Source organism: Podarcis muralis, chromosome Z (assembly GCF_964188315.1).
Source record: "Podarcis muralis chromosome Z, rPodMur119.hap1.1, whole genome shotgun sequence".
Classification (NCBI taxonomy): domain Eukaryota; kingdom Metazoa; phylum Chordata; class Lepidosauria; order Squamata; family Lacertidae; genus Podarcis; species Podarcis muralis.
The window spans coordinates 30,669,666-30,693,348 of NC_135673.1; the positions used below are offsets into that span (position 1 = coordinate 30,669,666).

General features: G+C 42.8%; 1 protein-coding gene across 6 annotated transcripts in view; it reads left to right on the plus strand.

The window, feature by feature from the left end:
• Positions 1-23,683, plus strand: part of DACH2 (dachshund family transcription factor 2) — a 305,329-nt gene that overhangs the window by 247,279 nt on the left and 34,367 nt on the right. For all 6 annotated transcript variants that reach the window (XM_077922615.1, XM_028715836.2, XM_077922614.1 and 3 more), the window contains one exon: positions 2,246-2,326. In XM_077922615.1, coding sequence (XP_077778741.1) covers positions 2,246-2,326 — 81 coding nt within the window. The remainder of the gene's footprint in view (positions 1-2,245; positions 2,327-23,683) is intronic.

The following is a 23,683-nucleotide window of genomic DNA, read 5'->3' on the forward strand; positions in this document are numbered from 1 at the left end:
AAGAATATGAGCTGGATAGACCAATGGTCTGACTCTGTGTAAGGCAGGCTACCTACGTTCCTATAGTCTCAGTCTGCAATCTGATTGCAACCTGAAAATCGCCATATTTATTTTAAAATGTTTGCTCTCTGACAACAAACATTCATCAGAGTCATGAAGAGTATGTTGATAATAATAATAATAATATTTTAGAATAGAATTTTAATAGTTCTGTTAAGTATGACAAATGTAATTTTTAATCAATAAAAAAAATAAGAAAGCTAAATATCATATAGTTACCTCATCCATGTGATTTTACAGGTGCTACATTAAAAGAAAAATCTCAGTGGCAAAGATTATTGTCTTTGAACTGTCATCCATCAGTTTGGGTTGTTAACCATCTAGCTGTCTATATCTGTCTATTAAGTGAGAGGAATTACAGATAATTACCAATTCCTTAAATCCTCTGGTCTATTAAAAGCATTTTTCTTCCGAAATGATTTCAATGAATCACTCTTCTTAATTAGTTAATCTGAACATTTCAGAGGAAATCACTCATGTCTCAACTCATCTGCAGTTTTTCACTTTCTTCGTGGTTTTCTTTGTATTGTGCTTGCAGGCTTATTTCCCCCTGTCTGCAAGAATTGGTAATTCCCTCCCTCCAAAAAAAATAATAATCTATTCATTTTGTCCATACCCCTAGACTCCCATTTCTCATGTGTATGACTAATGGATGGAGGGTGCGCAGTGCTATTTTTCTAGAAAAATAGGTGCCAAAACGTACCATGAACACCTCCTTCGTTCTCTTATAATGGCAATGGTGCCCACTGGAAAGGTGCCAGAACTCAGTTCTGGTGAGTTCCTGCTGGAAAAAACCCTGGGGGTGGCATGGAGCTAAGCCTCATGGTCTTGCTCATGGCAAGTGTGCTTATCTGGCTCTTCCCTTCTCACAGAAGACAGAGCCCCCTGTTTGGGAGCCCCAGTGATGTGGAGAAGGGGCCAGTGGGAGTATAGCTGGCTGCTCCCTTCAGATTTTCACTGAACATGCCATTGTAGCAGGGCACAGGGGTGTTGGAGTACATCTGTTGGCAGAAAACATAGCCCCAGTCTACCTTTAATGCGTTAGGCTTTTATATGGAAGGGATAATGTGGGCTCCTAACACTAGGTGCCTTCTTACACAACCACTTCAGAATTGATCATACAAGGTGCATGAGCAAATGGTGCATATGGATTTTTTTGAACTTATGAATGTGTCCAACATGGTACAAAATATGGGAACCCGGCATTTTTTTTAAAAAAGTGAAAGATAATTCCTAGAAATGGTGGTGGTTTATATTTGAATGATTATAACTGGTGTGCATTTTCACGTTCCATAGCAATTTTGCTGTCATCCATTACTAGACTCCAGTTGCCAGTATTGATCACAGAGCAGGGATGGAGAACCTTTGGTCCTCTGGATGTCAGACTACAACTCCCATCATCCTTGGCCATTGGCTAGGGCTGATGGGATCTGAAGTCCAGCAACATCTAGAAGACCACAGGTTACCTATCACTGATATAGGTGGGGGAAAGTATTTTGTAAATTCACTTAGAGATGTGACCTCTCTCACACTAGGAAATAGTATTACTTGGTATTTCAGAGAGCATAAATGGATTGACATTTGAATATACCTCAGGCAGATTAGTAGAATATCATCAATGGTGATAAAGGAGACAACTAAATAATTATGTGAAAGCATCTGTAGTAGGAAGAGTAGGTATCTCTCCTGCTAAGGCTTGCTTCAGTTGACACAATCCTACACTGCAATCATGGTGGGGTTAAGCTTTAAGAACATCTGTGAATTCTTTGCAGTGGCCATAAAGTTAACTATTCTGATTTCTCTGGCTGTGATGTAATGTAGCCCAGTCAAGGGGCACCAGTGGAAAAGGGACACCGAATAACTAAAAGGATGTGCTCTGAAGGCCCTTTCCCATCTGACTTTGTATGAATTGCCCAGCTATGTTGAAGCTCTTGGGCTTCACAAATCTCTTACCCACTAGCCAAAGCAGTGTTCATTATAAAACCTGATCCTTGGTGGCAGGTATGTGGCACAACACATTTCCAGTTCCTGAATAGCAATCTTAAGAAGATTGAGCGCCCCCAAGAATATAGTAATTGCTCTTCACTGTTGTACGTTGAGAATATTGTTTATAATTTTGGCAAATAAGCAGGTCAATGACCCTCACTCTTTCTCCTTCTTCACTCTGTCATGCCCATTCTTTTAGGCATGCTGCCAACTAATAGAGAGGGTGAACCTGTGGATCAAGAACCTGGGCCCAACCCAAAGAAACTCCTGAAGGAAAAAGGTAATATCCTCTAATATTTTGTTCTTCACAAAGGATCACAGACTGGATTCACTGCACTCTTCCTGTCTGTTGAAAAATGATCACAGTAGCTAAGTGTGTAGTTTTCATTTGGTTTTAGATTGCAATTAGATGGCATTTGTTGCAAAACCCCCCACCCCCTCTGTACTTTGTCTTCTAACCATGGAGAACAAACAAACAAACCCTGTCTGGTTCATAGGCTGCAAGTTCTGCTTACGCGGTTCAATCAGTTGTTAGGGATATTGGTGAGCTTCTTTCATGTAGAGGTAAAACAGCTGATCCAGACCTCTGAGGCCTCAATCTTCATGGAAATAAACACACCAGCGATAGGGACAGACAGAAAAGCAACCCACAAGTATAGACGTGAAGTTCAAAAGAGCCAGGTTTTATTCATTGTGAAGAGAGCATTTACACAGGTTGACGGAAATAATACATAATTTCAACACAAAGATAGATGTTGATGCCCTTGGGTGGCGGTATCTATTCCCGAATAGTTCTAGAGGACCAAGACCAAGTGTAGTGCAGGGGTAGCCTTGAGATATTAGGGTCTTAAGCTCCATAAGGCTACATATATCAAACCCTGTATTGAAATACCCATCTGGTTCCTTCTTGTCTTGCCTTTAGACACCAGATCAAGACACTGTTTTTTTCAGTATACTTTTGCTGTCCATGGTGAAGGACAATACACACACACACACACACACACACACACACACACATGCCACGTACAGAAGCTGCCTAGTTTGGCAGCTGAATCTTACTTTGATAGTAGTAACAGGATAGTGACCTCCACTGTACCTGAGGCTACTGCATTGATGAGGGTGCAGCATAGGTTCAAAAGCACAAAGGGACATAACCACCAGGCCCTTGGTCCACCTAGTTCAGTATTGTCTACACTGACTGGCAGCAGCTCTCTGAGGTTTCAGACAGGGGGCAAAATAATAATAATCCCCAGCTTCATCTGGAGGTGTTACGGGTTGAACATGGCACCTTCTGCATGTCAAGCAGATGTTCTACCTCTGAGCTATGGCTGTTCCCTTGTAACGTGGCTCTTTGGAATGTGCCCCAGCATTTGTCACCTGAGTCTTCTGCCTAACAGATGGTCATCTTATCAGAGTTAGGTCCTGGTTTTGCTGCTGCTTCTTTCCCCCAGTTTTGCTGGTTGCTGCATTCATTGAAGAATGTATGTGTGTGTTTTGCGATATCTGAGCTTTCTGGTTGTTGTTGTTTTTTGTTGCTTTGAAGGACTATATGAATGGAAAAGCAGAGTGAACATGTCTACATAAATAAATTCAAGTATAATATGGTATGCAAAAATAGATTAAATATGAATATGACTAAAGATTTTGAGTGCTTACTGTGACTCAGCAAGTTGGCTGACAGTTGCATTTCTGAATACAGTCCCCCCCCCCCTAGAACACCCATTTTGGAGTGAGCCTGTGGCTACAGATTATTGCAAGTTAGATGGCAAAATTATACAAATTTTGATTCACACTCCACCAAAATTATACCAAGCAGATGAATATTAAATAGGGAATGCCAGTTCAGGAGTGCAAATTCTGCAGTCATATCTGGGCTGTGCCGTGTAGCTTACCTATATACTTCTGTTACTTGTGTTTTGTATACAGTATTTCCTTCCGTAATATTTGTATATTTGTATGAAATGTGAGCCTCATTTTTCATACCCTGACTGTTTGTCTTTACCGAGAAAAATAATAATAATAGTGTTTATTCCTGTGAAGGTTTTCAAAGTTATTATTAAGGTGGTATGTAGTTAACTCAAAATTATCAACATTTATTAAGTATGACAAGTCAGCAATTTACACAAGCATGGCAAACATATGTTTTCACATCTGGTTTGAGTAATATCATCATGATTTTTAAAATGATTTATAGCTCTGCAGGCCATAAAATGCCAGCTTTGCTGTAGCTTGGAGTTTTTCAGTCATTGAGCAAATTACTAAAAGCATGTAATAGGGGCAAGGTGGGGGAGCAGGGGAGTGAGGGAGAGGTGTTTGCCCGCGTCTTAAATGTAACTCCAAAAGTTTGGTATTCCATAACAATTCGCAGGGCAACTTGTGCAAAATCCAGCTACGGTTGTTAACACTCCATATTAAGAAGCACTAAAATGCTGACAAGGTGATCTTGTTCCTCAATAGGTAGGGAGCAGAATTCAGAGTGTGTCCCTGTAGCATGCCGCAATAATCAGGACCACCTAGGGGCAGGGAAGAGGGGTTACAGGTCCAGATCCAGCAGGGGAGCCAAACTGTGAGCTTTCATTAAAAAAAAAAAAAGTTTCCCTAGCACATGTGGAATGAAAGTTATGAAGCAAAACGCGCAGGCACCATTTGAAGCAATTGCTTTGTTAGTTATGAGCTTACCCTTACCTTTCAGTGTGTTTCACCAGTGAGTGAAGTCAGAGGTGTGTTTGACAAACGCTATAGAGAAGCATAAAGTCACACAAACCAGAGAAGACACAAACATGGCTTCCGAATGGCCAAGGAAATCCCTTCTCCAGACAATACAGAAGAGATTCCCTGGGCCATTTTGAAGCCATGTTTAGGTCAGGGATGGGGGGGGGGCGCATGTCAAACTAGTTTTTCCTCTAGAATCAGACAATATCAAAAGGCTGCCCTGTTAATTTTTAAGGGACTTCCTGTATCATTTTGATGCTGCCTCCCCATCTTTTTCCATAGAGAAGTGATTGCTATCCAAATAATATCAACAACAACAACAACAACTGAGAAATCAAGAACTGCAGTGTTGTGGTGACAGGGCAGTAGTGTGTCCTCTCAAAAGTAGCAGCAAAAACAGGAATTCATGCTCTTTCTAACTCAGATTAAGCTTCATGCTATCTTCTTCTTCTTCAGTATGTGGGTATCAAGTAATTGCCCTGCTAATGGAAATAAAATCAATCATTACCATATATTGCAAGGAACAGAAGGATTGTTTTCGATGATGTGTAGGCTATGTCATCCCTACAAAGTAGCCCAGTGACGCTATACTTATTGGGGGGGGGCAAGTAGTGTATGATCCGCTTGCAGTGTAGTACAGTGTTGCTATTCAGTCTCTTTTAGGTACATGCAGTTGGTGGAGGCAGGGGTTAAACTTATAGCAGCAATGGGCAAGGCAGGTGATTAATTGCTTTAGCACCCATAGAGGAAAAATAGGGGGATTCACTGCTGCTGGTGGTAAAAACTTGTAAATGGAGAGATTCATGTCAAAGACTGAAATACTTTTTGCTCAAAACAAGAAAAAGAAAGTGGTAGCTATTTGACTTGTTCTGGTAACATTGCTGTAGTTATTAAGGAAAAAATAAATGATCACAACAAATGTTTTTAGAATGCGCAGCTTGCTTTTTAAGAATTTAATGTTGATTTCTCCAGGCATGGGCTTAGTTGCCGTAAATCATCAATCTCCTTTGATCACAACCCCCATCCGAAATGTACTTTTATCTAGTACTGCTAACATAAGATCTACTGACGAAAGGTCTACAGCAACATAACCAGTTTACAACTCATGAAACTTAAGTTATTTCCACCATTCAGGATTGGCACAGGGGGAAGAACAGGGCTCTTGAGCTGGATGGCAGGCAGAAATCCATCAGGTTAGGCCTTTTCTATTATGGAAATATCTCCTGTTGCTTTGTCCCAGCTCCTGCCAACCTAGCAGTTTGAAAGCATACCAACGCAAGCAGATAAATAGGTACTGCTGCAGCGGGAAGGTAAACGGCGTTTCCATGCACTCTGGCTTCTGTCACAGTGTCCCGTTGCGCCAGAAGCGGTTTAAGTCATGCTGGTCACATGACCCAGAAAGCTGTCTGCGGACAAACGCCGGCTCCCTTGGCCTGAAAGCAAGATGAGCACCACACCCCATAGTCACCTTTGACTGGACTCAACCATCCAGGGATCCTTTACCTCTTTTTACCTTTACATCTATGGGGAAAGCTTCACCTGATGGCATTCTGTCTGTCATATATCTTACTTTTTATTTTGTGTACTCTATCCCTCCTACAAAAGAGGGTATGAATGTTCTCATGGCACAAAGTGTATGCAAGTTTTTGTACACTTTTGAGTGTGAGAAGGAGTGCCCAATTCACATGCAGTGTTCTGGGCCCCTAAAAATCATGTTGGCAGCCTTAAGTTTAATTCTCCCCTGTATTATGTAGTCTCTATAAACTGGAAAATATGAATTTGTTCAAAATAGGCAAGGGAAACAACACACCAACGCTTTTCTACATTTTTGAATATATGGCACTTTTGTTTAGCTGAGGATGGGTAAGTTAGTTCATGACATTTTTGCATGTGTTTATCATAAGTCAGTTCCATTTGTGCTTTAATCTGTTAATTTTAAATTGTTCTTTTAATGAGCATGAAAATTTAGCATTTAAACACATATTTAAATATCCATTTTAAGATGTATTTTTGCCTCAAAATATGCACTTTCAAACATACTTTGAGCCAAAAATCGCTCCAGAAGTTTCAGGAATTAGCTAACTTCCAAACCATACATGGAAGGTGCAACTGAAGTCTGTTCATAGTGGTTTTTACGAACACCAGATTCCTCAAGCGGCCCAAGTTTTAGCAATAGATATCTAAGCTAATTTGTAACACTGTTTTTTGAAAAAGCAATTGCCTACAAATATTGTGAAAGGGCCATATCCTTTTCCCATTTGTTTGTAGAGACTAGGTTGGATTTGGTAAGTTTTATTATATAAGGGGTGAAATACTGTCTACCTGTGTCTTTAAACCCTGAAATCATTCCCAGTTATTGGGATAATGTACAAATCTCTTTCCCCCCTCTGCTTTTTGTTTTGAAGTTGTATTCTGCGTGGCATTGCAGTTTCTGATACTTTCAACCGTTCCAGCATCTGTTATTGTTGCTTTCAGAAACTTTGGAAATAGTTTTGGGGAGGGGAGGGGTTGCAGTAATATTAGACAGTCTTTCAGATGGACTGTTTTCGTTTTTGAGCAAGGGGTGAAAATTAATGAGTTGGAAGATAAGAAAAGATCAGTGATTTGGCTCAGGAACTTAGCTGACTCCCCCCCCCCCACTCCTTCTCTCTCTCCCTTTTTGGTGTGTTTGTTTTATATGATTCCAGCACCTACTCAACAGAATGCTGTCCAAGAAGAATCAGAGTCCCCCACCACCACCTCAAACAGTCGCAGTCTAGAATATCAGCATATGTCTTTCGCTTCCCATGAGGTGATCCCAGACTTTATTCTCCCCGAAAAAGAGTAGCAAAGAAGTGCTTCATAAATGGCACAAATCTAGAGGGCAAGCAGATGGAAAGGCAATCTAATATCCTGAGTTGCTGTTTCCACCAATATGCCATGCAAACTGATAAAAATGCTGATGGGCTTAGCATCTATAGCTTTTAAAGCTATAAGCTGAAGTCTTTTAATTTTTTTTAAGAGATCTGAGTTTATGGTGGAGCACTCATTTGGTGAGGGGGCGATTTGTACAATAAAACAATGGCTTTGGGAAAGGGCTGCAGTTCAGTGGTAGAGTGCAGAAAGGTAAAAGGTAAAGGTACCCCTGCCCGTACGGGCCAGTCTTGCCAGACTCTAGGGTTGTGCGCTCATCTCACTCTATAGGCTGGGAGCCAGCGCTGTCCGCAGACACTTCCGGGTCACGTGGCCAGCGTGACAAGCTGCATCTGGCGAGCCAGCGCAGCACACGAAACGCCATTTACCTTCCCGCTGGTAAGCGGTCCCTATTTATCTACTTGCACCTGGGGGTGCTTTCGAACTGCTAGGTTGGCAGGCGCTGGGACCGAGCGACGGGAGCGCACCCCGCCACGGGGATTCGAACCGCCGACCTTCTGATCGGCAAGTCCTAGGCACTGAGGCTTTTACCCACAGCGCCACCCGCGTCCCAGTGCAGAAAAGCCCAAAGTAAATTCCTGGTTTCTCCAGGTAGGGCTGGCAGAAACTCCTGCCTGAAACACTGGAGAGCTGCTGATAGTCAGTGTGAGCAGTACTGAGCAAGATGAACCAATGGTCTGACTTGGTGTGAGGCAGCTCCTTGTGTTCTTGTAGGCTGACCCTGTGGTCTGCAGGAACAGACAAAATGTTAGGAGCATTGTGTGCTGGCAGGCATGTGGAATAGTGTCTTCTCCGTGGTGGCCCCCCAAATTGTGGGATTCAGTACCACGTGGGATCAGGCACATCCCTCTACACTTTTAAACAGGCCTTCAAGACTCAACATTGACTGAAGGTTCCCCATCTGTATCCTCAAAGGTGGGGTATAAATCAAAACATTCAAAGGGACCAGCTCCCTTCCCTTCCCTCCCACTCGCACCAGTACAACACCGGGAGCAAAACACACGAATGTGAAGTACCTATTGTGAAGTGACCCTCGCAGCAGAATCCTATACATGTTTCCACAGATGTAAGGCCCAATGAGTTCATGGAAGCTTATGGACAGGTAAGTAGATAGAGGATTGCAGCTTGAAAGAAGGGCAGCATAAGGGCTAATACTGGCAGCGTCAGGAATAGGCTGCCGGTAATAGTTCAGTGGCACTGGCAAGTATCTCCCCCACACTCCCATCACAATTGACTGATGCTTCAGAACTAGTTGACAATAAACCTAATAGGCTAAGGCACTCTATAACTAACCTTTAAATGAGAAGTTACCCGTTGTTCCTTTAGCAATTAATCCAGTGTTAAGGAATTTAATTGACCACAATACTACATTATTAAAGGAGCGGGGTGGGTGGGAAACGGTCACCCTAATTGAGACTTGAACCTGTACCCTTTATTTACTGTGCTGCTCAAGATGTGATTTAGGGGTTAATTGACTGGCTAGCATTTCCCTGGCTGCAATTATTTCCTCTAACCAGCGCTAAATGCGCACTGTAGCTAAGACCATTTTTAATGGCATCTTTTGCTATCAGCTCTTAGAATAGTGTCACAAGGACAGCCATGAAAGGCTGACTGGTGGGGCCATGGAAGGATATAAATAAAGAGATTCAAGGTTGTCTTTCAAGTTTCTAGTGAACACATCAAGAAAGAAAGAAAGCGGGTATTGATGTTGATTCACAGTTACAATGGAGGGTGGCTAATTTGCACACGGCTGATCCACACATCCCGTAATTCACACGCAAACCTAAGCAACATCTTTGATGTCATAAGCAATGTTAAATTATCTTGGACCATTGCAGGCTCTTTGTCTTTTGCTAAGCCTTCATTAATCAATACAAAGCTTCTAACTAGCAGACTATTAAATGCCATCGCTGGGAATGATCACATCTCAGAGGTTGAGAGGCTTGGTTTTCTTTGTTTTTTGTTTTTAACTTCACACAGAATGTTTGGGTTTGCCTGATACATTGGAGCATTGTGCACTGTGTTAAGCTCTGAGCATCACAACCTAAGAAGAGTGGCAATATATTAGGGCCAGTAGTGTTTTGCGTGTCAGGCTAGGACCAGGGAGGCTCAGGTTCAAATCCTCATTTGGCCATGAAGCTCACTGGGAGACTCTGGAATCTCTTGCTACTCAGTCCGTTTCACATAATGTTTGTGGTGCCGAAATGGGGAGGAGAGCGGCATATGCTGCTTACAACTCCTTGGCAGAAAGGCAGAATACAAATTCAGTAAGTAAAAATCGCGTTAAGAATGGTATGATATTGACTACCAGATTTTGGGTGCTGCATAGTTTATTCCTATGTGTCCTGTTTTTGAGCTTCATATGGGGCTTCTCACTAAATACAAAGACAGGACAGACCTGTTACTGGTTTATATGGATCTTTGGTCTGAAGCAAGACTCCAGGGAGTTGGAGCATGCCCTGCTGTACCCAACATTGGGGTGAGGCGGAGAATGAGAGGCAAGAGTGACATAGATACCCTTCCTTACAATGGTGGTGCATGATACACAGCTGTGCCTGCCACTTATTATGTCATTTTCTTTAGCCGGTCTCCCTTAGCATGGTTGGCCCAGGCCAGCATCTTAGTTGTTCATATTTCTAGACATGAGCCAGCAGTGTAGTGTGGCTGCTAAAAAAAAAGGTTAATGCAGTGTTAACAAAAGCAATAGTTCTAATTACAGGTAGGTAGCCATGTTGGTCTGCCATAGTCGAAACAAAAAAAAAAATAATCTTTCGGTAGCACCTTAGAGACCAACTAAGTTTGTCATTGGTATGAGCTGTTGTATGCATGCACACTTTTTCAGATACAAGTGTGCATGCACACAAAAGCTCATACCAGTGATAAACTTAGTTGGTCTCTTAGGTGCCACTGGAAGGAATTTTTTTATTTTGTTTCAAAAGCAATAGTGTCAGGGTTAATAGTTCCATTTTATTCTATGCTGCTCAGGCCAACATCTGGAACGTAGGGACCACATTTTATGAAGGATGGTGACGAAACAGGAGCATATGCAGAGGATGGCGATCAAGATGGTAAAAGACTGGGAAATTAAATCCTGTGAGTTGAAGGAGTTGTGTACGTAGTACATTTAGCCTGGAGAAGATTAAGTGGAAACAAGATAAGCATCTTTAGATGTATGGGCAGGTGACATGCAGAAGATACAGCATATTTATTCTCTGTGGCTCACATTGCAGTTTATTCAGTTTTCCTGATTTTCCCTAACAGTTAATTTCTGCATTACATTTGAGCTTTCACATTACATTAAAAAAGCCAGCTTCCAGAAACATAGTGGAATAAAATGCAAGTTTAGCAAACATATTTTTTCTTCTTTTTTCTGGAAGCAAGTAACATATAAATGAGCACTAAATCTGCACTAAATTGCATTCCACGATGTTTCCGGAAGTGGCTTTTACATCGTGTAAATGCAGAAATTAACAGTTAGGGAAACATGAGGATGGAACAAACTGCCGTGTGAACACAGCCTGTTTCTCCAGAGGGCAGCCATCTGTCAGGGCTGTTCTAGCCACATTCTGCCTTATAGATCTTTTATCATTATATCATTATCTTTTTATCTTTATCATTATTATCATTGTTGTTATATAGATTTATTTTCCCTGGCGGGACCCAATGCAGTTTACAGATACAAACAAGAACCACTAAAAGCATAGAAAATGACAATACTTTAAAACAATTAAATATAATTATAATTATGTATGTAAATAAAGTATGTTTAAAACATACAAATAATCACACAAAAACAGCATGGTACCAGCCCTTTCATTAAAAGCAGTCAGTTCCCAATTCCCAGGTTAGAATGTGAATTCTTTCTCTCTTGCTTGGTCCCTTCTGTTATTTTATTAACAAAATCTTTTTACCACTTGATTGTAAAAACAAAACTATTAAGTGGATTACAAAAATGTAGAATGAAACATTGAAATTATCAGTAACACACACACACACCAGTTAAAATAGGTATTTAAAGGGATTATTAAAATCAACAGTATCTAAAAAGAGGTAAAACATACTGTGTAAAAAATTGTTTTAAGCAGCTGACAAAAAGAGTATTGCACAGCAATAGGCAGAGAATTCCAAAGTGTAGGTGCAGCCACAATACAAGATTGATTTCATACAAGTGCAAGATGTGTATTGTGTGGCACTTGTAACAGTACCACTTATGCAAATCAAAGCTGTCAAGCAGGCACATATGGCGGGTTAAGGTGATCCCACAAGTAAAGTGGTCATAAGATGCTTAGGGCTATATATATGTAACAATATGTAATAATATGATCTCGTCCCGGGACTTATAAAACTTGATGGGCACAACTTCTTGAAATCCACGGGACTCAGCTGGACCTGCAGACTATCTTAAATCCTGTTTATTGCAATGAGTCAGCCCCCAAGCACATCTAAGTTTGGATCCAACCATCTCTTTTTATTCAGGGTTTATTCAGTCTTCCTGGGGAGATGGGCTCTGCCCAATTCACCAGACCGTGTTTTAGCCTCCATTTGCATGATCCAGTTATCTTCCTTACCTCCTGGTTTGCAATAAGTTTAGTTGATCTTTGCATCTGAATCACACAAACGGATTACTGCAAGCCATTGTTTCTTCATAAACTAGATATAGAAACCATGCTTTGAAAAGGCTTCCGATTTTTGAGTTGGAGGTGAGTGATGGGTAGTGGTAATATTAGCTTGCTCGGTACAGGTGCAACGACCAGTTATACTTCACGCAAACCAGTGCATGAAGTGAGGGAGGGAAACGAAACCTGTGAAAGGCTGGGGGTGGAGGGAGGCCAAGGCTCTTTATATAGCAACAGTCAAACCATAGTTTGTCCCGCAACATCTGAACTGGACCAGTGGGTGTACCAAGACATTAATATTTCCACACGCACAATTGTGGGCCTTGGAGACACCATTCTGCAATTGTAAAGTGCACAGGAACCAATTTAGGGCACCTTGTAAAACCCTTAAAGATCTTTGCAATGATTGCAAAGCTAAAAAATGCCCGGCCTGCACAGCCTTGCATGCTGACATACCTTTCTGTCACTATTACTTGGTGAAATAACTGATAGCAATCAATGTGATTATTTCCGGTCACCAGAACATTTTTATTTTTACTGTGGTATTAGCTGGCTGTATGTTTTGGGAAAGAAGATATAAATATGTTTAGCCTCTGAATATAAGCTCCGTAGAAATGTTATATTACCCACTTGGAAGTGAAACTGTAGGTGACATACTGTTCAGGAACGAGGGCCAGCTTTGCTTACAAATCAGCTGGATGATGAGGTTGCAAAAGTTATATTTTCCCTGCTTTCACTGGTGGAATTTATTAGCTTCTTGGAATTGATTCTGGATGCCTTTCATTTGCCATTGGGCTAAAGTCAGAAGCAAAATGATGATATACCGCATTTTTGCTCACTCATCTTTTTATTGCCTAACTATTGTTATTGAATAAAAGACATTTGATATATTTCAAGAAGGAGACCCAGAACGAGAGAGGGAGAGAGAATGTTTCATTTTCTTTCTTTTTTTAAGTGGTCATCCGTTTATTTGAATGCTGGGCTGGCCGGCCACAGTATTGAGCTAGCAGCTGGGGTGAGGGGTTGGGGGGAAAGAAAGGGGGAAAGCATGGAGAGAATAGATCCATTGACGGGGGGAAGCAGTGAGGCCTACAGAGGCTGCCAAAACGTTGTGTCATTTTATTTGCCCGGGAAGAATGGACCGGAGCAAAGTTAATATCGATGCAGTGTATGAAAGTGTTTGAGTCGTTATCTCTGGGAAGATAATGTGAACTCAGCAGTATCATTGCTTTGATCTTTGGTTAAAGTCTTAACAAAACTAGATTGCCGTTTGACTGACAACCTTGTCAAGGAATGAATGAAGACTGACACTCCAATATTGAAAATGCAGCGTTTACAGAAGTTTTTTGAGTCCCAAGTTTTCTCATGACACTGCTTCTTTTGTGGAAGACTGAATTTCACATTTATTTCCACCACCACCCCACAAAAAATAATGAAAATAATAAAATATATACCTTGCCGGCTACAGCAGAAACTTACAATTTTTAGTCTCCCGGCTGCCAAAAGCTGCTGCCTTTCCTGACAAAGTTGTTTTTGATGTGTTCATGCTAGCAGTACAACCAAACAATCTCAGCTTGGCAACACTGGGATTTATCGTTTGGAACAGATACTGCTCTGGCAGTTTTCGAGAGTCAAACGAAATTATGAACTCTGCTACTCAGATGCAGGTGCCCATGTTTTCCCCCATTGAGAGTTGCTTTTGTTATTATTTTTTATTATCTCCTTTTTTAAGATCTTCAACCTGCTACATCTCAAGGGCTCAAATAAATAGCAGTAATTTACAAGGGCGGGGCAACAAACTAATTAACCGTCGAATACAATGCCAAGTGAAGCATTACAACTGCCTTACTATATATTTTATTATTATGCACGGTGACAAATTTGTACAGATTTTGGGTTAGACATTGCTTGGGATGATATATAATCCCTTAATGGATCTGGGGAGGGTGGTTTCTGATGTTTTGAACCATACAGTTCTCAGACCATTAAAAATAATCATATCCTGCAAAGGTTCTAGTTAAAGACAGCTATAGACAAGGTGAAGCAGCCATCTCCCTAGATTATGGGTGCTGTTAATGATTCCAAAGATGGTCCCTTTTAACAAGTTGTGAATAAAGCTTACTTTCATGGAGGAGTTCCGAGGTGGTAGCGTGCATTGACGCTGAACAAAGCAGTTGCTGTAGGATGCTCCAATTTTGGAGAGGAGATGTTGCACCTTAGCAGTAAATCTCATGCTTTGCATGTTTAAGATCCTAGTTTTGATACGATGCACCTTCAGGTAGATCTGAGAAAGATCTGTGTCTGAAACCTGTATCTGTTGCTTGCTTGGATGCCGGTTGTGTGTGTATGTAGAAATCTGTGGGTTTTTATATGGCTGGAATGTACAAGAGCAAGAGTCGTATCTGTTGCTTTGCTCACTTTCTGCCTCTGGCATGTGGCCTCCAGGAGCCCACAATGCATTGTAGCCCTTAAACTGAAAAAAGATCCCCACCTCTGCTTTCAAGAAGAAGAAAAGATTGAAAAACATCAAGTCTCTAGTGTGCAGAATGCAGGATGATTTGCACCATATCACCCGCAACCATATCACCCGCAATCCCCATGCCATCTCCAATTTGCATTGAGAAGGGCAGTTGGTCGAAGAACCATTTATGCAGTTGTGACTGTCATTCTGGTCTATAGGGCTATCACACTGGAAATCCTGCCTGAATTGTCTCCTGGGTAAATTCATTTTACCTTGCTCCCTTTGGTTCTGCATATCCAGGGGCACTTATTGGTAGCAGGATTAATCACAGAAGTTTGTTTCCCCTCTCCAGTTTTCCCAAGTCATCTTCATTCTTTCTCATGGCTTTTGTGTAAATATTTCACGGTCAAAAGACATGTAAATATTTCTCTGTTGGGAAATGCAATACATTTCCGCATAAGTGTCATTCTCCTTTTCTGTTCTGATCATTTAGAACATGAAAGAGAAACTTGTTTTATTCCGACTTCGCTCTCTCGACACTGTGACAATGTGCTCTTATTTATTGCTAAAACAAAGCTGTAGGGAACGTATATTTGGAAACCATTAAGTTACTATTATCCCAGCAAAGCTTTTCAGAGATGGCTCACTTGTTGACTGTTTTTGGTTTTTATGTTTAAGTAAATAAATAACCTTTCCACTTCTTCCGGAGAACAGGAGTGAGTGAGAGAAAGATTAATATCTTCCTCATCCCCTTAGCTAACAATTTCCTTAAAGCAGATAAATTACAGCACCACCACCCCTCCTTTTTTTAAAAGCTGGAGTTTTAATTTAGTGTTTCCTTTCATCCACTGAAATATTTTTTTCTTTTCTTTTGAGCCTCCTATAGTTTGTTCTGGTCATTAACATTTCAGTAAAAAAAAATAAGTTTGAAAGGTGCTTTTTATGTTTGGGTAGACTGTGGTGCACATTTGGCTGTTAAAACCCAACCTCCTTAAGTCTGTATTGATGCTGAATACACACAGCTATTTGCAGCAGTTCACTGCCCAGTTTAATGGTGCCGCCAAGGGCAATGATCACATTACTTGCTATTATATTTGGGGTAGGTGGGTGTTACTTTGGCAATAAAGGCATATTTCTTGAATCGCACACCAAAGAGCTCCAGGGTTAGCAGCATATGTCTATTAACAACCCATGCAAGAATTTATTGTGGCAGGAAGATAGGACCTTCTTCAAATCTTAGCCTCATTTGTTTTTTGGAGTCTCAAGTTCTGTCTTTAGAATACTTGCCTCTAAAGTTAGCAAGCTTATGTGGATTGTTTAACATGTTCTCTAGAAACATTCTTTTCATAGATCAAAAAACTCAGGAAGGAGCTGCTTAGCTCTTACACCTCCCGTTATTTATCTGCTCAAAATGGCAGTGTGCCCTGCTAAAAATTTGCTCGTTTTTTCTTCTTCTTTTGACAATTATCCATCAATTTATGAGAAAATAAATTACACTGAAAATAATCAAAGGGGAGAGAGTGTTTCAGTGAGATTCTCATGAGTCAGGGTGCCAGGGTGATGGTTGTGTGCTTACTTTTGAAGTAGCCAAGGGGTGCTTTTGAGTGTCCTCAACATGAAGGTGGTGGGGAAATCTGGATCATTTTGGCTATGTGTTCCCTTATTGGCTGGATCTGGTAAGCCATCCAGAAGAACGCCAAAGCAGCTGCCTAGGGGCAGTAAAACCAGTGCAAAAAAAAAAAAAAAAAAAGACATTTCAGATAATTTGTTGGTGCTCCCTTCCAAACCCGCTTTCATAGCGAAAATGTTTCAACTCAGCCCCAGCACCAAATGCTTCTCACCAGCACTTCAGAGAGATCACTGTAATGTTGGCGACAAATGTGCCATCTCAAGTATTTAGGATCACAGGAACATCTATACATGGATTTGATAGATACAAATGAAGATGGATGCTGCCCATGACAAGCAGCCACCAAACATCTCCCTAACAAGGGGTGATTACAGAAAGGAGGAATGTTTGGGAAGGGAAGGGAAGCCACAGTTCCCATATTGTTTTGCTGGTATCCAAATATTAATGAACTATTAGGGCAACTTCCTCACCCCCTTTTTTCCTTCCTTCTTTATCTGCAAGTTCATAGAAGCAGCATAACCACCTGCTTCCACCACTTACTGTGTTCTCTTTAGAGACTGGTAAAAGAGTTATTTTCAGTTTCTCTCAGTTTTCTTATTTTCTAGTCCTCCAGTTCAGTTCTCCACATTTCCAGATCAGTCCTTATGAAAATTCATCAGCATTTTGGTATGAATTTTCTCCTAATATAATATTTTCCTATGCAGTTTTGCAAAGCAATTTTCCGCACTATATTGCATTTCTGTTTGCCATTTTCACCAAATGTTCCGTATGATATTTTCACCCAAAAATGTGCATTTTTATTCACACTTTACCTCAGGGTGTGCATTTTTGTACACATGGCTTAGGAAGCTACATCGCAAATTTGTCTCAGAAAGTATGGACTAAGGAGGTTCACCTTTCCCACATACTTTCTCACTTGTTCTGCTTCACCTTTTATTATTGCTGCTATTACTAATACTTGTTGCTTTACCATTTTGATTTACTCTCACGAAGGCACATCATAAGACTGAATCAGTGTCCCCCTTTCTATTTTATTCTTTCTAGGAGGGAGGGAGTTCAAGCCCAACTTTCCCTATGGCCTGCAATCCTCTGTTTTGCTTAGCATTCTGCTTCTTTCTTCTTCTTTGTTGAGGGGGGGATAAGCTTTGCTTTTATGTTTTTGTCCGCTTCTTAATTGTTTAATTGTAGGGGGGTGGATTGTTTGTTTGTACTTTGGTTAAGCCTCTTTGAGTACATTCCTTACAAAAATACTCAATGAATGGCGATGATAATAAATAATTGAGCCACTGTACGAGGCAGTCATCATTCCGACAAAGAAAGCAAAATCAGCCATGGTGATCTTAAAATATTTGTGCTGTAAGGAGAATTAAAAAGTGGATCATATCAGGACAAAAGCTGGCAGAAACTCTGCAAGACATGAAAAATAAATTTTCTCCATTCCAAACGACACTGTTTGAAAAGGAGTGTGTTGTCCTGAACTTTGAACAAGAAGGAATGGCTTGTCACTAATGAACTCTGACAATTGTTGCAACATCATCTTGTACAAAAGAAAACTAGAGCAAGCAAACCCTAATAGGATATTTTTAAAATTGAAAACAGCTTTTGTAGGCTGCAGTTGTGAGTTACAAAAAATCAGGGGAGAGTGCTTAACCCTTGTGGCTTTCTCATCTGAGTCTCCCCATGTGTTGCTATTTTTCTGTATGTTTCCAGATATGTTTACCCTCACTAACAAGCATCTTTTACCCTGAAGAGGGGAAAGGAGCCCAGGAGTGGAGCCTAGAATAGCAGTTGGGGGGAGGTTGCCCTGCTAGCATCATTCATCCCCCAGAAAGCCCCCACCTACCTGCCTTCTTACTCATAGCCAGTCCAGAGGGCGGCCCTGGTGTCAGCTTCCTCCTCCTGAGTCTCGATGTTGCCCTCACAGAACTCAGCAGGTGGGAGGATGGAAACAAAACTGGAATTACTTGGCTCTGACTGAACATACTGTTGGCCTCTCTGCTGTCCACCCTAACCACCGTTGGCATCTCTGCTGGCCACCAGCCACTGCTATTGCCCTGCCCTCCTATGTGCTGAAGAGAGGACAGTTGATCTGTAGGTGCTGACACCTAGTGATCCACATCACCAGGGCACAGTGGGGAACTGCACATCTTCACGCCATGAGTGGAAAAGCAGACTGACAGGGAATAGCCCAGGGAGGAGGTGAGACACCAGACAGGGAAGGAAGACGTAAGAGGAAAAGAGAAAGTAGGAGGAGAAAGATGAAATTATAGACATGGAAGGAGAGGTGGGGTTTCAAGAGGACATGTGCAAGAGGAAGGGGCTATGTGTACCCACCCCACTTGGCAATAGGACTTAAAGGGAAGGGCTGTAGCTCAGTGGTTAGAGTAGCAGCCTTTCTTGCAGGAGGTCCCAGGTTCAATCCCCAGCATCTCCAGGCAGGGCTGGGATTGCCCCTTTCTGCAACCCTGTAGAACTGCTACCAGTCCGTAGAAACAGCACTGGACTAGATAGACCAGTGGTCTTACTTTGCATAAGGAGTCTGAAGACCAGCAGGGCTCCTGCTTATGAGGGAACAAAGAAGAGTATCTTTGTCCATTTGCTTGCTTGTTTTGCATTTTCCTTTGGTTTGTTTATTAATTGCAAATGTTCACATCCCACTCTTCAGCCCACAGGCTTTCAGAGAAGCTTACTGTTTAAAAGCATTTAAGCATTTAAAAGCATAGATGGCATCAATAATAATTTAAACTACAGCAACAGAAGTAGATTCTTCAAGAGAGAACAACCGAAGCTCAAGCAGTCTGTTGTCAAAAAGACATCAGAGTTGAAACACTTGGGTCCCTCCTGGTGCAGCAGCTGGGAAGAGATATGAGGCCTGTAGCCAAGATTGAAAGCCAGTAATCTACACGCCTACCTGAAGCTAATTTAACCATTATAATGGGGAGGGTCAAGGGTGGGATACCTGTGGCCATCTAGATATTGTTGGAACACAACTCCCATCAATATCTAGTCCAGCAATATCTAGAAGGTTACAAGTTCTCCATCCATAGCTTAATGCTTTGCAAATTAATCTCTGTGGCATATCCACTTCCAAGATCAGGTAGCTGGTGAAGAGAAAGTAATCGGCCAGAGATATACCGCCATTCAGAGTAGACAACGCTGGACTTGGCAAACCAGTAGTTCCTATAAGGCAGCTCATACAGCTGTGTGATTGGATCTTTGCCTTCCTGTTGGAGACGCATAGATACTTGCAACCACCCCTACACCCACAAAGACCAATCAATGTGATTATCCACAAGACTGAATCAGTCAGATATACCATATGATATGTTCCACTTTACTTGGACTAACTATAAAGCATGCTAGAGCCTGAGCAGAACCTTGCATGCCCTACTGTATTTTTCACCCTATAGGACGCACTGGCCCATAGGACGCACCTAGTTTTTTGGGGGGGGGGGAATAAAGGGGAAAAAATTTATTCTCCCCCCCCCCCCAGCCGCAGCTTCAGCGCACCCTGCGCTCCAGGCAGCAGGCTGCTATCCGCAGCCTAGGGAGCCCTGTGGGAACTCCCGCGGGCTCCCCAGGCTTGCTGATAGTTTCCTGAAGCCTGGAGAGCGAGAGGGGTCGGTGCACACTCTCCAAGCTTCAGCGAAAGCCTGCATTCGCTCCATAGGACGCACACAGATTTCCCCTTCATTTTTGGAGGGGAAAAAGTGCATCCTATAGGGCGAAAAATACGGTAATTTTCAACACAGGCACACTTTGCAGCACCAGTTACCCAGGGCCACTTCCAGGTTGAGGGGGATTGGGGCAAAGTGCCCTCTCAGGACCAGAGTACCCGTAGGGTCTTCTATTTATGTTTTAGCTGAGATGACCCTTGAGGTCCCTTCCAACTCTAAGATTCTATAATTTTATCTTCCCTTTTTTTGACCAACATAGTCAGTACCTATGGGACTGCCTCTCCTGGTATGCCCCACGGAGGACCTTACGGTCTGCAAATAATAATATCTTGGAGGTCCCGAGCCTCAAGGAGGTTAGACTGACCTCAACCAGGGCCAAGGCCTTTTCGGCCGTGGCCCCGGCCTGGTGGAACGCTCTGTCACAAGAGACCAGGGCCCTGCAGGATTTGACATCTTTTCACAGGGCCTGCAAGACAGAGCTGTTCCTCCAGGCCTTTGGTCGGGGTTCAGTCTGACTCCCTCTCCCCTTTCATTAGAATTTGCATGAAAGTGGCCTCCCAATTTTTCTCACAGGCTCATATAAGTTCAGCACAAACAGTTGGGCCTGGTGAGCTTTTAAGGTCCCCAACCCTAATCTGCAGGTTGCCATCTGATTGGATTTTATTCTGATCCTGATCTGATTTTAGGATGTATTTTAATTGATTGCCTGATTTTATGTTAATGTGTTATACATTTGATGTTAGCTGCTCTGAGCCCAGTTTTGGCTGGGGAGGGCGGGGTATAAAAATTATTATTATTATTACTACTACTACTACTACTACTACTACTACTACTACTACTGTCATCTGTCAAGGTGGGTCATGGCCCATGGAGACACAGCTGATGTCCACTAAGGGCACAATGTCTTTTCTGTGATGGCCCCCTTAATATGGAATCATCTTGCTCCTGAATTTTGGCAGGCACCATGTTTTACTGTATTTCAGTGCCTCTTTAAGACATACTTTTGTGGTCTTTCCAGGTCAGTTATTCAAGTTTTAAGTCCGTCCGTCCCCTGAGCCTGAAGGCCAATTTCAGGAGCAATATGCTGTTGGTAGGTGGGGCCAGAGGCAATAGTGGAAGGGGCAATTGATGTAATCTTTGCCTTTGTTTGGTAGACTTGTTTTCTACACACACTCGCACCCTTCTCCAGGCAAGCAGGAATCTGTATTGAGAGTCCAGTGACACGTTTTAGCCAGGCAACACCACCCAGGGACAGGGCAGAGTAGGACTGGGGAGGGAAGCAGGCTTGGGAAGAGTCAGAGAGGTTACCTATGGCCTCTGGGCCTGATGTTCCCCACTCTGGAATAGCTTTGTTGATAGAGCATGAGACTCTTTGATCCCTGGTCATGAGTTTGAGACCCATCTTGAGCAAAAAGATTTCTAAATTGCAGGAGGCTGGAGTAGATGACCCTTGTGGACTCTTGAACTCTTCAATTCTATGAAATGTTGAAAAATTAAAATGGTAGTTCCTCATCCCAGGTGTGCTCTTTCAAAGGAGGAGGAGGAGGAGGAGGAGGAGGAGGAGGAGGACACAGGGCATCTCTCAGTGATGGGCCCTAGTGGGGCCTGCCAGATGCGGTGGTGGGTCTGCAGTTGCTTGAAAGAAGAAGAAAAACAACCCACTGTTTTACTGATCTGGCTGGCAGCCGTGTCCTACTACAAGTTACATTCATTAACGATGGCTTGCTAGCAGCTGTTGATGGGGCTGCAAGTGAGTATTCTTGCATGCTCTTTAACAGTTGAAACATTTTCTTTAGGTAATTTAAGGTTTTATATAGTTCATTACTTTATTTTTATTTTACTCCCAGACTCACTGTCCAATTTACATGGTATTAGGACCCCCTCCCCCTCCCCCTCCTGCCCTTTCAGGAATAGTAGAAGTAGCTTATTTCAGTCAAAAGCTATTACTGTAGGATATAAATCCAAACAGAATAGGCCGTAAAAGCAGGAACATGTTTTATTGTTTGAGAACAATTGAACCACAGAGGTTATACACTACTTCATTAATCTGAAAGACTGAATGGCTCCTTTTTTCTGCAGTCTTCACAAGAAATGGTGGGAGGAATTGGCGTGGGGGGTGGGGGACAGCTACTACTACTACAACAACTCTGTACAGGTGATGATCAAGATTGATAAACTTTCCAGTTCATTATGATTGCTTGGCTGTCTGAATGTTCGTTGGGACATTTGCTCGTTTCACCTTTGCAAACACAATTTTTAGCACTTTGCTAACAATGGTATAGGGACGCGGGTGGCGCTGTGGGTAAAAGCCTCAGTGCCTAGGGCTTGCCAATCGAAAGGTTGGCAGTTCGAATCTCCGCGGCGGGGTGCGCTCCCGCTGCTCGGTCCCAGCGCCTGCCAACCTAGCAGTTCGAAAGCACCCCCAGGTGCAAGTAGATAAATAGGGACCGCTTACTGGCGGGAAGGTAAACGGCGTTTCCGTGTGCGGCTCTGGCTCGCCAGAGCAGCGATGTCACGCTGGCCACGTGACCCGGAAGTGTCTCCGGACAGCGCTGGCCCCGGGCCTCTTGAGTGAGATGGGCGCACAACCCCAGAGTCTGTCAAGACTGGCCCGTACGGGCAGGGGTACCTTTACCTTTACCTTTAACAATGGTATAGAGCAGTGATGGGATTCACTAAAAAGCAATGAGGCTGGTTCACACGTGCAGCACAATGAGGTGGTAGAGGCTTGCTCTGGTAGGCTGGGCTGTAGCACTTCAGGAAGCCTGTGAGGACCCACATTTCCGAACGCTCCCTTGTATCAAATTTCCCTTCAAGTAGAAACATAGCCTAGCGAGTAGGCTTTGCTAGAATTCCCCACCCCAAGTTCTTACCTTTTTTAAAACTTGCTTTGGTAAGTAATGTAGGGTAGCATTCAAAACCAGAACACCCCCACCCGCAACCTGTAGTGGTCACAGTTCTCTCTACCAGCTTAGGATTCTGCCATCTTGTTTTGCTGCCTATGCAGAGCTGGCTTGCAACCACTCCTGATCTTCACCTGCCACAGGGGCATTTTGGGTGGCTTTTAGGGTGTCCACTCAGTTCTAGGGTGTGCTCTCAGTTCATATTCGGCAATGCAAAGGCCAACAGGTATGGCTAACCACCCATGTGAGTTTATACCCTAGAGCAGAGCTTTCCAAACTTTTCATGTTGGTGACACACTTTTTAGACACGCACCATTTCATGACACAATAATTCAGTTTTCCTAGCACAACGGAGGTTAAACTAACCCTTTTCCAGCCTTAGGAGGAGCACCAGGCGGCGGGGGGGGGGGCAGGGCGGGGAGGTGGCGTTCGCACAACACACCTACACACTGCAGCCAACACACTAATATGTCACGATACGCAGTTTGGAAAGCATACATCCCCAGGTAAGAAAGCTGGCGACTTACAGACAAGTAAGTCCCCAGAGGATTATGCACCAGTGGCGTAGTGTGGGTTGTCAGCACCCGGGGCAAGGCAAGTAATTTGCGGCCCCTAACCCGTGGATTTGCGCCCCCTAACCTGTGGATTTGCCCTAACCCCAGATGTTGCGCCCGGTGCGGCTGGCCCCCCCTGCACCCCCCACGCTACGCCACTGTTATGCACTG